Source organism: Mastigoproctus giganteus, chromosome 3, assembly GCF_048544385.1.
Source record: "Mastigoproctus giganteus isolate SK-2022 chromosome 3, ASM4854438v1, whole genome shotgun sequence".
NCBI classification, from domain to species: Eukaryota; Metazoa; Arthropoda; class Arachnida; order Uropygi; family Thelyphonidae; genus Mastigoproctus; species Mastigoproctus giganteus.
The window spans coordinates 24,053,430-24,069,465 of NC_143577.1; the positions used below are offsets into that span (position 1 = coordinate 24,053,430).

General features: G+C 35.8%; 1 protein-coding gene across 4 annotated transcripts in view; it reads left to right on the forward strand.

The window, feature by feature from the left end:
- LOC150087803 (mitochondrial potassium channel ATP-binding subunit) overlaps positions 1–16,036 on the forward strand; it is a 96,334-nt gene that overhangs the window by 38,266 nt on the left and 42,032 nt on the right. For all 4 annotated transcript variants that reach the window (XM_090370431.1, XM_090370432.1, XM_090370430.1 and 1 more), the window contains 3 exons: positions 3,049–3,134; positions 5,277–5,374; positions 5,819–5,924. In XM_090370431.1, coding sequence (XP_090226557.1) covers positions 3,049–3,134; positions 5,277–5,374; positions 5,819–5,924 — 290 coding nt within the window. The remainder of the gene's footprint in view (positions 1–3,048; positions 3,135–5,276; positions 5,375–5,818; positions 5,925–16,036) is intronic.

A 16,036-nucleotide genomic window follows, 5' to 3' on the forward strand; every position in this document is an offset into this window, starting at 1 on the left:
TGATTCTGTGATAATAATAGAATAAATAATTAGAGTAATTACTAGATAGAATTAAAACTGAATTAACTTCATTTACCATTAATTTAGCAAAATTTATAAAATAAAAATACAAAATAATTAAATACACACAAAGCAGAAACAAACATATGAAGGAGTATTAGAATGTTATACAAATGTCAAGTTTTTTGTAAAAGCATGAGAAAATTGAATAACATAGAACATAGTAAAATTAGACAAAAGAAGGAGAAAAAGGGTTAAACCCACAACCACTTTTAGTTTTAGAAAATAAGGTAACACTGATTTTTTTTTTTTTTCTTTTGACTCTCTGGAGCTTTTGCTCCTCCAGTGACAGAGCTTGGGCTTAGGCTCTTTTTGTTTCACTTTCTATTTCTTTGTATTGCACTGAAATAACATTCTACTTCTTTACTAAACAATCACCTTTCACAAATTGTGTTTCATCAGGGAAATGAAATGACATGTGATGAGAAATAATTTTAAGAAACATTAGATTTACCAATTTGGTGGGAAGAGTAATATATTGGATACATTAATAACTTATACCTCTTAATAAGGCCACCGTAGCCAAGTGGTCAGGAGTGGGAGTGCAGTAGCACATGCTCTTTGAATAGACCAGGGTTCAAATCCCTGACTGCTAAATATGGTCGATCTGCCAACTCGCACTGGACCAGCGTGGCAGATTATGGTCCATTTCCCACAGCATGAATTGTTGAGGAGGCTTCCATCCTGCAGTGTGTTGAGAAATTTTTTAAGCATTCCATATGGGCAAAAATGGTGAGCATTAATGGAAAATTCTGCAGTAAATAATTGGTTTTGATTATGCCCACAGTGAACTATGGTGTCTTCCTTAAAGGCTGAGATTTTTTAGCTGTGTTATGCAAGATAATGTTACCTAATGATAGAACAACATGATGTTTGTTCTATATCATTAAACATAGTGTTGTCATGATAGAACAACATGACAACATGATGTTTAATGTTGTTCTATCATTAATTATGATCAGTACTATATATATATCCTTGTGGGCTTCTAGGGACTGCATACTTGAAGGGACCTGTTGCTTAGCTATGGAGGTGTACTGTTCTGTTGAGCCACTGCACAGTTGAAGTATTGTACTGGACATGTCTAAGCTGGCTGAGAATGGTACACTATATTATTTCTTCATAATTGACTGTGTTTTTGTGTGATCGATGATTCATAATTGGCTGTGTTCATTCCTAATTGAAAGTTTTGTGATAACTAATTCATCATTGATCTTTGCAATGATGAATTAGTTATCATTCATCATAGATCTTTACGCCAGTTTAAAACTTTGTTTGGCTAATTGTTATGTGAGGATATGTGCTAACAGATGATTGTCTGGCATAGGAAGTGGTGCTTTCTTTCTGTTGGGTAGCAGAAACATGGATCACTTGTGTAATGATGTGTTTGGGATAGCTGTTATTTAAAAACTCTTTAATGAGCAGGTGAAGCCCAAAGTCAAAATTATTTTTTGTTTCTATGCAGTATAATTGTAGGTATTCTTTGTGAGGTTAACATGGATTTCTTGAAGAAAGGATGGTCGGAACCTTTTACCAGATATTTTAAGATGTTTATGGAAGTTTTGGGGGTAACAATTCTGTTGTTTCATCTGGAAGTTGTAAAGTTGAAAAGATTAACAACCTCATCTTGGGTAAATTATAATCAGTGATTCTGGCTGTTTAAAGTGTCCGTTAACCCTTTCGCAAGTGAGTTTCTGGATAGTATGTAGGCTACTGGAGTAAGTTTTTTTTTTTTTTTTTTTTGAGAAATTTGTAAGTTTTGTAACAATTGGAAAACTATGTATGTAAATGCTTTTAAATATTAGTTTTTTTTCCCTATTTTGACTTTACAGCTGTTAAAGTGAGATTATTGTCAGAATTAAAAAAAAAATTAAAAATTGTATAAAAATAAAAACTCTCATTTTTTTTTATGTTATAATATCCTTAACATTCATGTATGAATTTCTCTATTCAGTTCCATCAACTTTTGGATCTGTATTCTGGAGAATTTCATTAATACCAGCTTGTGTAAGCCCACATGTCTCAAACCTTGTTGAAAGGTTGTACCCACCTGTTCCAGTTTACAAAACTATCATAAATATAAAAACAGCTACTATTACTTGTAAATACAGTTAATATTTGGCAGAATGTCCCTGTAGATTTTCTATATAATCTGTATGTATACAGATGTAGTTTGTTAATAATGCATTGAAGGAACCTTCAAAACAAAAATTTACACATACTCTACAAAAGTCTGGATCACACTCACGAATAGGTTAATATTGGAATAAAATTAACACCAGTGACAAAAATGTTATATATTTATATACCTGCTTTAGAACATAACTTTATTCAGAAACAGGAACTTGGTTCTTCTTGACAACAAACATACTTAGGCAAGTAGGATACTTGATTTCTGGTCCATAAATCCATCTAAGTCTGTCTAAAAACTTGTCTCAAAATCCACAAATTAAGCAGAATTAAGGCCTGTTCTTGTTTGAAGTTTTTTTTTTTCCCTCCTCCTACCACTTTTGAGAATGAGGAACATTCATGTTCGTTTGTAATGATTTATTATCTAGTGATGTTGATCTTTCATTGGGATGCTCAGTGATTTCATATGCTTTGCTCTTTCATTATATCATTCTCATTCAATGTATAATAGAAAAAAATAATTTTTGGGTTATTTTTAAGTACTTGACATATCTTGCTAAGAGCGTTTAACTGACCAGTTGATTTCATGAATTTTTGTTTTAGTTGACTGCATGCTTGAGACTAGTGAGCTGAATACTTTAGTTTCTATGCTGTATTATAACACATAAGAAAAAATTAATAACACATTGGAAAAAATGCCTTCAAACTTTTAATGTTGCAGGATGATGATATTAATCTATATTATGACTGTTGATTTACATAAACATTTTAAAACTAAAATGTTCTGTGATAGAATAACTCTTATTAAAAATTGTAATGCATGTGTTACATTAAATATATTTTTTTGATTTCTTTTAGATAGCGAAAGCCTCTGCAGTGGCAGATGAAGCAGTTGGAAACATCCGAACAGTGAAAGCTTTCGCTATGGAGATAAAAGAAGAGGAGTAAGTTTATTTGGTTTTTTATTTTAGTAGGCCCTGTTAATGTTATATAAGTTTAGCAAACATACAGCTGTCATGTGTTACTTAGATTATTGATTATGTAGATGCAAATTGAAACTTGTAGAGTGGAGTTGTCTGTTCTAATATGTTACCCTCCCTAAGTTTCTGTTTTAATTTGTTACCTTCCCTAAGTTTCTCTTTTAATTTGTTACCTTTCCCCTTTCAATTTTTTTGTCTCCTGTAAAGATTTTTTACAAATTAGGGAAAAGGAAAACACAGTTTTCCTTATTTTTTAAATTTTATTTAATTTATCCAAACAATTTGTGCACTTATTTTCATAATAAAATGGAAAAAAAAACTTAAAGTGAAGAAAATGAGATATTAATACAAAAGAAAACCTTTATGAAAATTCACCATTTTCTTGGCATAAATTCTGTGTTTTGGTTTCAGATTAATATTTTGTAGTTTTTCTTTTATGCATTATAGCATAATCTGCTAGCCCTTTTTCAGAGGCTAGTAGTAATCTACCATCCTTTTACATACCCTTTCCCTAGTACTTTATCATCACTTTATTGAGTATATTTTCAGTGCTGTTTTTTTAATTGACATCTTTTTCACTTCCTAATAAGTTGTGAACATATAATATTTGAAGCTTTACCATGTTTCATTTTTAACTGTAGTATTATTCCTTCATATTGCTCTTTTCAAGTTAATTTTCTTATCTGTTTATCCATGAATCATTTAAAAGATTTTCTTTCAATTTGCCATCAGATAAACTTGGAAAAATGATTGGAAAAAAAAATGAAATGTGGAAGTTAAAAGTTGCAAAGTAAAGAAATAAAAAGCAGGAAACTGACTTGGACAACATTTGTTTTTCAACATAATTATCAAAGACAAACAAAAACATATATATCCTTTTGAAATTGTTATTATTATGTTGCTCTTATATTTTTTCTCCCTGATTGGGGGGTTCCACCCTGTGACGGGTATTGCTACTAAGTACACAGGGTGGTTGTTACGTCTGGTGTTACTGTTGGTTGAGGAACTCTCTGACTATCCTACAGGTTTATCTTACAACTTTCTGGAGTCCCTTGTTGGTGTTCTCTGGGAGACCTATTGCTGCTAGGCTGTTATGTAGGGTCTTTGGCACCATACTGGTGGTTGACACAGTGATCGGGATGGTCGTTACTTGTTGCATATGCCACAAGTAATATGGCATATGCAACATATGCCACATCTCTTTGATCTCCTGTCTTAGATTCATGTACTTTCTGATTTTTTCCTCATGGGTTTTCTGGAGGTTGCTAGCATTGTACACTGCTATGTCAATCAGATAGATAGCCTTTTCCTTCTTGTAGACAAGGGTTAGGTCCAGTTTGTTGTGTGGGATTGTCTTGTCTGTTATTATTATTATTAACCATATCGTGCAAGGAAGCTTAAGGCTTTTGCTGCACCAGCCAAAAAAAAAAAAAAATTTCTGAGTTACTCTGAGAGAGGGGAGGGGAAAACAAGAGTCTTGGTTTGCCAAACTCATACTCACCAGATGTGAGCCCCTGGGGTTCTGTAAACTAATAAAGATTAATGCAAGCTCCTCTATATATTAAAATATATTAAGCTTTCTAAGACAGTCTGCACAGACAAGAGGAGGTTATAACTTCATTGTTAGTTGAAAATACAACAGTGTTTAGTTAATATTCCATTCTATTCCATTTCCATTTATTTTCTACACACAATTATTACATTTATATACAAAACTTACAAAATATATGTACAATTTTATATACATTAACATTCTCATTATACATATATAAAATACTGTATTATATATGACCTCTAGTGGGCCATACAATTTTTTTTTGTGGGTGGATTCATACACAACATGCATGCTGTTCAGCATGTGACACTTACACTACTCCAAGACCACAGCCAACTTTTATATATTTTATGATTTGAAAGCCTAACGCATAAATATATAATTACACTGAATGTTCTTGTTCCTGTTATGATACCAAATAGTCCCATTATTTCTATGTTATTCATTTATAAAAATGGTAATTCCAGCACTGTACAGATATTTAGCATCTGATTCTGCCAGCCCTGATTATATTTATTATGTTATTGACAACATATTTTTCAATTTTCTAGACTCTATGGTAAAGAGGTGGAGAGAGTGCAGTTCCTTAATAGTATTTTGGGCATCGGAATTGGCGCATTTCAAGGTTTATCTAATCTAGCATTGAATGGTAATCATAAATTTCGCTTTAATTTTATTAAATTTTAAAGTAAGAAGTATATTAAAATATTTGTCACCAAAGAAATTGCTTTTCCATCATCATACTATACTGTAATGCAAGGGCATTATTTTTGAGTTTCTGGATATGGAATTAACAGGATGGTAGTATGAAATTATATATGTTAGACTGAGTTTAAGATTAGATTATTGTCAAAGGAATCTGGAGAAAATCTAGCGTTAGGACATCAAAATGTGTTAAAGTTGATAGATTTATAATTTTTGTGTTTGTTTATGATATTTACTCTACCAGCAAAAATTATTATTTAAATAGATTTTATTAATAATTTTTTTGTAATGTGATTAATTTTTACACTTTTGAGTAATACATTGGAAGTGGTTAGTATATTAGATTTTTTCCCTTTTTATATTAAGCAGTTATCTCAATTTATTTTAGGAATTGTGTTAGGTGTATTGCTAATTGGTGGATCCCTGATGTCAACTAGTGAGCTCTCACCAGGAAGTCTTATGTCTTTTATGGTATCAACTCAAACAGTTCAGAGGTGAGTAGTTTATTAATTATTCTGGGAACAAAAATTGCTTAAGTACTTTGAGGTTACTGCAGTTTGGTCTGTTGAAAAGATTAACAAAAAAAAAAAAAAATTACCACTGCACTCCCAACTGTAATACCTTTGATATACTGCTTGTTAAGGAGTATAATTACTTTATGTTTGAACTTAAATCATCAGATGATGAGAAAGCTTTGTTAAAACTACAGTTAATACTGACATATTCTGATTTTAAAATGTCCCTTTTTATTTTATGCTTTACTGTATGATATATGTTTATTCATTTTTCATAAATAGATTATAACATATCTTCAAAAATTAAAATTTGAAAAGAAATACAATAAAAAATAATTGCCTGTTTGCCTTCAACTGCCAAGTCAGTCATTCTGATCACTGCCATTTCTTGAAAAGAAGCAGTGCATAGAAATTTATCTCACTCTTATTAATAGTGAATTCATAGTTCCTTAACAGAATAATTTTTTAGTTTGACTTTTGCCAAAATGATATTTATGGTTTATAATATTTCAACAATCAGGTTTGACATTGAAAGAATATGCATGATCGCAAAAATTGTTGTGATGTTGAGAGATAACGAGTATTTCTCCAAGAAAAGACAAGATCAACACCAGAAGTTCTGAATGTAAAATCTTTGTTGTTGCATAAGTATACAAAATTAATCAGCCAAGATGTGACTTTAGTTGTGAAACAACTTGTGTTTATTTCATAAATCATGTGGTATTGGGGTCTTCTGCCAAATGTGAACACATTTATACTCTAACATTTTTAGTTATGGAACCATTTATGTTCAATTCATAACTCATTCAGTGTTGGAGGTGCTACTTAATGCAGTCACATATTTCTCTTCCAGCTTTAGCAGCAGTGTTAAGTATCATGACTTACTTACCTGTTGCTACCATTTACCACATAGCAGACTTTGATGAAGACCATGAAATGTGGTTGCTGTTGAAATGTCATTTTGATTTTAATGATAAAGTATATGTTAATGCTGTTCACATGTTTTTATTTGTAGAATAGTTTTTGATGTGATAAAAATTAGAGGATTCTGTAAAATAGATATCACATTCAAGGATATATAAAATTCTCTGTAAGCTGAGATCTGTTGACTGCGGAATCAATGGAAGATGTAACATAGTAGTAGTAATCGTGGTATGTGATGCAAGAAAGAAAGTGTATGAGCTTATGTAGCATCAGCCAAAAAAAAAAAAAAAATTTACACAACCATTCCCTCTAAATGTTTGTCCATCCTCCTTTCCTCCTTAATTTATTTAACCTATCAACTTCCACAACAACAGATGGAAGTTTGTTCCAGCAATTAACCACCCGCTGGCTAAAGGCAAATTTCTGCACATCTATTCTACAGCTGCCTTTCCTCAATTTGAATTTATGCCCCCTTAGGTTCATAATCTGAACAAGTGGAAGAATCCCATCAGAATTCAGCGTGCTCAACCCATTCAAGGCCTCACAGATGGCTAGTCTCAATGGCATCTGCGAATGCCAACCCATTCGCAGATGCCTAGTCTCCAGCAGCTGCAATTTGCAGAACTTTTGGTAAGAGGATAAATTCATTCCCCTCACCAATCTTGTTGCCATTCTCTATACACTCTCAAGCAAATCTGCATCCTTCCTAAAATGAGGCCTCCAGACCTGTACGCAGTACTCAAGGTGTGGCCTGACCATTGCCTTATACAGAGGGACAATTACCTCCTTTTCCCAGCTAGCAAAATTCCTGTATATCATTGACAATACCTCTTGACTTACATAGCAACCTGTCTGCATTGCTCAGAAAACTTCATATCTGACTGCACAATTACTCCCATGTCTTTTTCATTTTCTACCACCCTAAGTGTAGTACCACACAGTTGGTACATTCCTCTGGGATTACTTCTACCCATATGCAGTACTTTGCATTTGTCAATGTTAAACTTCAGTTGCTACTTCTCAGCCCATCTTCCCAAATTTTCTAGATCCTGTTGCAGTAGCACACTGTTGTTACTGTCATTAACAACTCTGCCAACCTTTGTATCATCTGCAAATTTTGGCACTAAGCCTCATATACCTTCATCAGTATCATTGATAAATATATAAAACAACAGTGGACCCAATATCAAACCCTGTGGCACTCCACTAATAACATTAGTCTACGAAGAGCAGCACCCATTGATTACCACCGTGTGTCTTATCCCACTCAGCCATCCTTTTATCCATTGTAGCAACTTACCCTTAATACCATTCTGCTCCAATTTGTACTGTAGTCTTCCATGTGCAACAGTGTCAAAAGTTTTCCTGAAATCCAAGTATATGATATCAAAATTATTTTTTGCATGCAGTTCCTTTGTAACCACATCATAATATCCAATCAAATTTGTCAGACAAGACTTTCCCTTAACAAACCCATGCTGTGTCATATTATTGTTGCAGTCTTGTCTAGATGATCCTTCAATGGATCTTTATCCATTATTTTACCCGGAACAGAAGTTAAACTAACTGGTCTGTAATTACTCGTGTGACCCTTCGATCCCCCTTTGTGAATTGGGGATATATTTGCACTTCTCCTATACTTCCCCAATTCACAAAGGAGGATCAAAGGGTGACACAAATAATTATAGACCTGTTAGTTTAACTTCTGTTCCTGGAAAATTAATGGAGGCACTGGTTAAAGAAGCACTGCAGGATCATCTAGCATTAGCATTAGTAGAGGCATATGATGCAAGAAAGCAAGCGTATTCAGCATCAGCCAAAAAAAAAAAAAACAAAAAAAAAAACCAACCACTACTCCCATTTCACCCCTCCGTTCGTTCGAAATACCTGTCCAGCTGAGCCTTAAACTTATTTAGGCTATCAACTTCCACGACAAAGGATGGAAGTCTGTTCCACCAACCAACCACCCGCTGGCTAAAGGCAAATTTCCTCACGTCTATCCTACATCTGTCTTTCCTCAATTTGAATTTATGCCCGCTCGGGTGATTATTCTGAGCAAGAGAAAGAATCCCATCAGCATTGAGCATGCTCAAACCATTCAAGGCTTTATACACCTCTATCAGATCACCTCGCTGGTGCCTAGTCTCCAGACACTGTAATTTGCGAAACTTAAGCCTTTCTTCGTAAGAGCACCTCTTTGTTACATTCACCAATCTTGTTGCCCTTCTCTGTACTCATTCCAGCATCTCTACATCCTTCTTGAAATGAGGCCTCCAGACCTGTATACAGTACTCTAGGTGTGGCCTGACCATTGCCTTATACAAGGGAATAATCACCTCCTTATCCCTGCTAGAAAAATTCCTATATATCATTGACAATACACCATGAGCTACTCTTGCAGCCTGTCTGCACTGCTCAGAAAACTTCATATCTGCCTGCACAACCACCCCCAAGTCCCTTTCATTCTCTACCACTGTCAGTGTAGTACCACAGAGTTGATACGTTGCTCTGGGGTTGCTGTTTCCCATATGTAGTACTTTACATTTGTCAATGTTAAACTTCATTTGCCACCTCTCAGCCCATCTGCTCAACCTTTTCAGATCCTGTTGCAGTAGCATAGTGTCAGTAGTGTCCTTGACAACCCTGCCAACCTTCGTATCATTTGCAAACTTGGACATTAAGCTTGATATACCATCATCAGTATCATTTATAAATACAGAAAACAATAATGGACCCAATACTGAACCCTGAGGGACTCCACTAATAACATTAGTCCACGATGAGCAGTGTCCATTGATTACCACTCTCTGTCTTCTGCCACTCAACCACCCCTTTATCCATAGCAGCAATTTGCCTCCAATGCCACACTACTCCAATTTGTGCAGCAGTCTTCCATGTGCAACAGTATCAAAAGCCTTTCTAAGATCCAAGTATATAATATCAAAGTTATTCCCTGCATCCAGTTCTTTTGTGACTGCATCATAGTATCCAATCAAATTGGTCAGGCAAGACTTCCCCTTATCAAAACGATGCTGTATCCAAAAGCTATAACTGAAGTCTTGTCTAGATGATCCTGCAGTGCTTCTTTAACCAGTGCCTCCATTAATTTTCCAGAACAGAAGTTAAACTAACAGGTCTGTAATTACTTGTGTCGCCCTTTGATTCTCCTTTGTGAATTGGGGTCACATTTGACCATCTCCAGTCCATGGGTACTTCCCCTGAGTCCAAGGAAGCTCTCATAATTGTGGCTAAGGGTTTGCTTACTTCCTTTGCTGCCTCCTTTAATATAACTGGATAGATCCCATCCACCCCAGGTGCCTTTCTTGTATTTATCTTCAACAATTTCTCCTCCACTTTACTCTCAGTTATTACAAGATTCTCTAGCTTACTGCCAGAGTTGAATACACCACTGGGATTCCCTTCGCTGAATAACTCCTCATGTGTGAATGTCGATGCAAAATATTCATTTAGTTTGTTAGCTACCTGAGCAGGATCATCAACAGTTGACCCATCGATATCAAGTGGACCAATCTGATTCATCTTCTTCCTTCTAGAGTTTACATAAGTAAAGAACTCTTTGCTGTTTTTCTTTGCATCCCTTGCCAAAGATTTCTCGTAATCTGCCCTCGCCTGCCTAACCTCCTTTGTTACTTGGTTACAGATCAACTTGTATCTATCATAGGCTTCTGTGTCACATGTTAATTTGTATGTATCCCATGCATTTTTCTTCTCTGCCATATGTCTCATTAGTTCATCTGACATCCATTTAGGCCTAAACCTTGAACAATATTTCTTAGTTGGTATTTATAGGTAGTAGATGGCTTTCATCAACCGGTGAAATACCACCACTTTGCTTATTGGAGGCTTGAAGTGGTGACACCCAAGTTTAGTCTCTAGAGCAAAGTTTCCGGCATCTCCCTCCCCCCATTCTTCTCCTTCAACCCTAACCCAAGCACGGTACTAAGTACTATAGGTTCTAATACCTCTCGTGCTTGGGGTTCACATAAAAAAAAAAAAAATGTAAAGCCTAGTAGCTTCCAAGATAAGTTCTTTGAATGCTTCCCATTTTGAATTTACTGTTGGTAACATCATCAGTTGGTCCCACTGTATTGAATTTAAATACTGTCTCAGTCCATTGTAGTCGCCTTTACGAAAGCAATAACTCTTCCCTTTACCCCTAATGGTAGTTACCTCTTTGAGTAAATCCCACTTCAGCACACTGTGATCACTGCCACCTAGTGGTTCATTTACCTGCAGATTCTTAATGCATGAAGAATCACTACTGATAATCAAATCAAGAGTATTAAAGCTTTAAACACCTCATTCAGATCTCCCTGCAGGTGCCTGGTTTCAAGATACTGCAATTTGCAGAACTGAAGTCTTTCTGGGTAAGAGCACCCTTTTGTTCCCTTCAACAATATAGTTGCCCTTCTTTGTACCTGTTCCAGCAGATCTACATCCTTCCTAAAGTGAGGCCTCCAGATCTATATACAATACTCTACATGCGGTCTAACCATGGGCTTACACAAAGGGATAATCACCTCCTTATCCCTGCTAGCAAAGTTTCTGTATATCATTGACAAAACCCCATGAGCTATCCTGACAGCATGTCTCCACTGCTCAGAGAATTTTTCATGTCTGACTACAGAATTACCCCATGTCTTTTTTATTTTCCACTACCCCGAGTATAGTACCACACAATTGATAAGTTACTTTGGGGTTACTGCTACCCATATGCAGTACCTTGCATTTGTTAATGTTAAACTTCAGTTGCCATTTTTCAGCTCATCGACTCAATTTTCCTAGATCTTCTTGTAGTAGCTCACCCTGATGACAGTCGTTAACCACCCTGGCAACCTTTGTATCATCTGCAAACTTAGACATTAAGCCTGATATACTTTCATCAGTATTATTGATAAATACTGAAAACAACAATGGACCCAGCACTGAACCCTGGAGAACTCCACTAATAACATTAGGCCATAAAGAGCAGTGCCCACTGATCACCGCTCTCTATCTTCTTCCACTTAACCATCCCTTTATCCATAGCAGTAACTTGCCCTTAATGCCATGTTGCTCCAGTTTGTATAGCAATCTTTTATGTGCAGTCAAAAGCCTTCCTGAAATTGAAGTATATGATGTCAAAATTATTTTTTGTAACCAGTTCCTTGGTCACTCATCATAGTATGTATCAGATTGGTTAGACAAGACAAATCCATGCTGTGAGTGCAAACAAATCCTTGACAAATCTATGCTATGAGTGCAGTATAATTGCATGCCTGTCCAAATGGTCTTGCATTAATATTTTAACCAGAGATTCCATTATTTTCACTGGAGCTAACATTCATTAAGCTAACAGCTCTGTAATTGCTTATGTCACCTTTTGATCCCCCTTTATGAATTGGGGATACACAGGGCTTTCCAATAGTAATGCTCGATTTTTGTAACGCAATAAAACAAATTGTGAGAGTGATAGTGATCTATTTTTATTTTTATTATGAAGTATATGTGTTAACATTATGTTTTAAAAATTATATCAGATAAATGTCCGCCGCGGCTTTGTCTGGTTTGGTTAATCCTGGATACCCAATTGGTGATGACGTTATCGCATAAAAGTGGCTCAATTTCAGCAATAACGCGCCTAATGTTGGCCTTTAAGGCGGCAACCGTCCGTGGTTTGTTAGCATAGACTTTGGATTTTAGAAAGCCCCAGAGAAAAAAATCCAGTGGCGTTAGGTCGCAGGATCTGGGTGGCCAATTAACGTCACCATTTCGATATAACGGAACCTTCAAATTTCTCATGCAATAGTGTTACTGTATCACGTGCTGTATGGCACATAGCACCGTCTTGCTGAAACCAAATGTTTGTTAGATCGATTCCATCCACTGCAGGCCAAAAAAAATCTCTTATCATAGCCCTGTATCGCTCACCGTTGACCGTAAGTGCCACTTCTTCTTCGTTTTCGAAAAAATACGGACCGATTATTCCGCCGGACCAAAGTGTACACCATACCGTAACTTTTTCGGAATGTAGTGGGACCTCATGAATCTCCCGTGGGTTTTCGTCGCTCCAAATTCAGCAATTTTGCTTGTTAACAAAGCCACTTAACCAGAAATGAGCCTCGTCACTAAACATTATTTTTCTCCCAAAATCAGGATCGACCTCCAACTGCTCTAGCGCCCAATCAGCGAATGCACGCCGCTGCGCATGATCGTTGGGCTTTGGTTGTTGGGTTAATTGCACTTTATAAGGGTGAAGCCCTAAGTCCTTATGCAGGATTCGCCAAGTTGTCGTCGAAGACAGGCCAAGTTCTTGAGCCCGACGCGGAATGGACTGTTGCGGATTCTCACGCACACTTTCCCGGACTGCAGCAATATTTTCAACGGATCTTGCGTTTCGCTGACGTACAGGCACTTTCAGATTTGCCACAGACCCAGTTGCTTCGAATTTGTTTATTAAACGGCGAATTGTGGATTCTGAAGGACTTTCGTCGACACCATAAACTGCACGGAGTGCACGAAACGTTTGACGAATAGAACATTAGTTTTGATAATAATTTTTTACAATTTTGACTCGTTGCTCAGTCGTGTAACGCTCCATAATAAAATGCAGAGACTAACTGAATACGGCTACCAAAGATACCACCTGTGTGACTGTCGACTTCGTCATGCGCTGTTGCCAAACATCGAGCGTTACTATTGGAAAACCCTTTATTTGCACTTCTCTGATACATAGGGTCCTCTCCTGAATCCAAGGATGCTCACATAATTATGGCTAAGGGTTTGCTCACCTCCTTGGCTTGCTGCCTTCCTTAATACAATTGGATTCCATCCACCCCGGATTCCTTTTTTTATGTCCATCCACAACAATTTCTTCTCCACTTTCCTTTCAGTTATCACAAAGTCATTTACCTGCTCATTAGAGATTGGTAAACTTCTGGCATCTCCTTCCCTAAAGAATTCTTTGAGTGTGAATTTATGTGCCAAATATATATTCAATTTATCAGCAACTTGAGCAGGGTCATCAACAGTTAATTCATAGACATCAAGTGACCCAATGTGATTCAAATCCCTTACTTCTACTGTTAATATAAGCATAGAAGTCCTTGCTATTTTTCTTTGCATTCTTTGTCAGAGACTTCTCATAATCTACCTTAGCTTTCCTAACCTCCTTTGTGATTTGATTATGGACTAATTTATATCTACCATAGGCTTCTGTATTGCCTGATAATTTATATCCATCCCATGTACTTTTCTTCTCTGCCATATGTCTCAATAATTCATCTGACATATATTTAGGTCTAAGCCCTAAACAGTATTTCTTTGTTGGTATGAAAAGCCTTGTAGCTTCTTTGATTACTTTCCTGAATACTTCCCATTTAGAATTTGCTTTTAGTAACGTCATCAGTTGGTCCCACTGTACACAATTTAAAAACTGAAGTACTGAATATTATGTTTTTACCATGCACTGGTTGTAGGAATGAACAGCCAGTGTGGCTTATGTGTAGAAATGTTCTTGATTCACACAAAAAAAAAAAAAAACATTGCTTTTTGTTTTGCTATTTTTTTGTTATAAATCATGAATTATTATTATTTGCATGTGGCCAAAATGTAGTGCACTGCGTACATTAAGTAGTTTTTCCCACAAACATGCTGTACTCTTGAAGCAATACAAAAAAAGTTGTCTAAAATCATTGTTTATAAGTTTCCTTATATAATCATTCGTTAGAAATTCAGCAGGCTCTGTCCCAGTCCATCCATATCTCAATGTCTTGTTGGCAAAACTGAAGGTAAAAGTAGGCGACAAAATTTGTGTAGCCCATTCCTTTAATTTTCCCTTGCAGACTTGTGTCTTGAATTCTTGTTAAGTATTCTAACAGAGGTGAAATCACACAGCAGAGTGGAATCATCTGAAACTTCACTTGCGTTGTTAGAATGGGGCAAGTTATCCCTAACACGTTCATAGTTATTCCATACCTCTGTTGAAATGCCACATTCGAATAACATGTTCCCTTTGTAGGTTTCATTTAACTGCTTTGCAATATCTACTTCTGAAAGATGGTAATCTATCAACATTTTGGAATACACTCAGTCTGCTATAATGTGGTACATGTGTTCCTAAAAAATCTCTGTGTTATGGTATTTCATGCATTAAAAACAACAGGGCTTATGGGAAAAATAGGGATAGGGGCAGAGCACTCAAAAAAAATGTTAAGTCTGGTAAGTAACACACTAAAAAAAGTTAGAAACCCAAGAAAATTGCAAAACACAGGTTTAAACCTTAAATTTCTACTAAATAAATAAATATTACACTAAATATAGCACTTCACCTTGATAAGGAATGAAGTTTTCTTGATTGATATTTCTCTTCACTAACATTTTCTTTTCTTTTTTTTGGATTGTAAAATTTAAAACAGTAAAAAAGATAAACAATCAATAATGATGAACACAGGACGTACCAATTGCACAAGTGAGACAAGTTTATGAAGAGAAGATTCTGAAAATTTATTTGTATTTTTTATGATTGAAGATTTCATGGAGAGGGAAACACATTTCACCATAATAACTTAAACACCCACAGAATTACAGCAAATGCGGTAAGATTGAGTTTACTACCCATTTATAATTAGATTGCACTAACAGAAAAAAGCTCAATAAACCAGGAACTGCACACTTCTGGAGGTAGTGACCTCCAGAAGTGTGCTCCTTTGCTCATGCTATCACGCCTTACAAAATTTCTGTTCGAACAGAAAAATGTGAGCTCCTGAAAACATGAGTTGGCCTACAATATCGTGTGTACTCTTGCAAATACAGCGAGTGACAAAAGTGTGTCTCCGACCAATACAACTACAGTAAAAAATGGAAAATATAGCTCTCACACATTTGACGTTTGACATTTTTTAAGCTTTGTAAACTTGTATGTATTGCTGTGCAGGTCACTACTTTCAGCTTGCTGCCAGGTTTTGCATTCACCTGGTGTTACTTGCAGACAAAATCGTGCATGAGCCAACGTGAAAATTGCGTTATACTCACAGTGTTCTCTAATATATCAGTTGCTTTGGAGGAAATTCACATTACGAAAATGCATGTTATAGCAGAACTGACTGTACTTGGTGGCTTGATAGGAAAGGATTTAGGCAGGAACAGATAATGTAAAGATTTGCTTA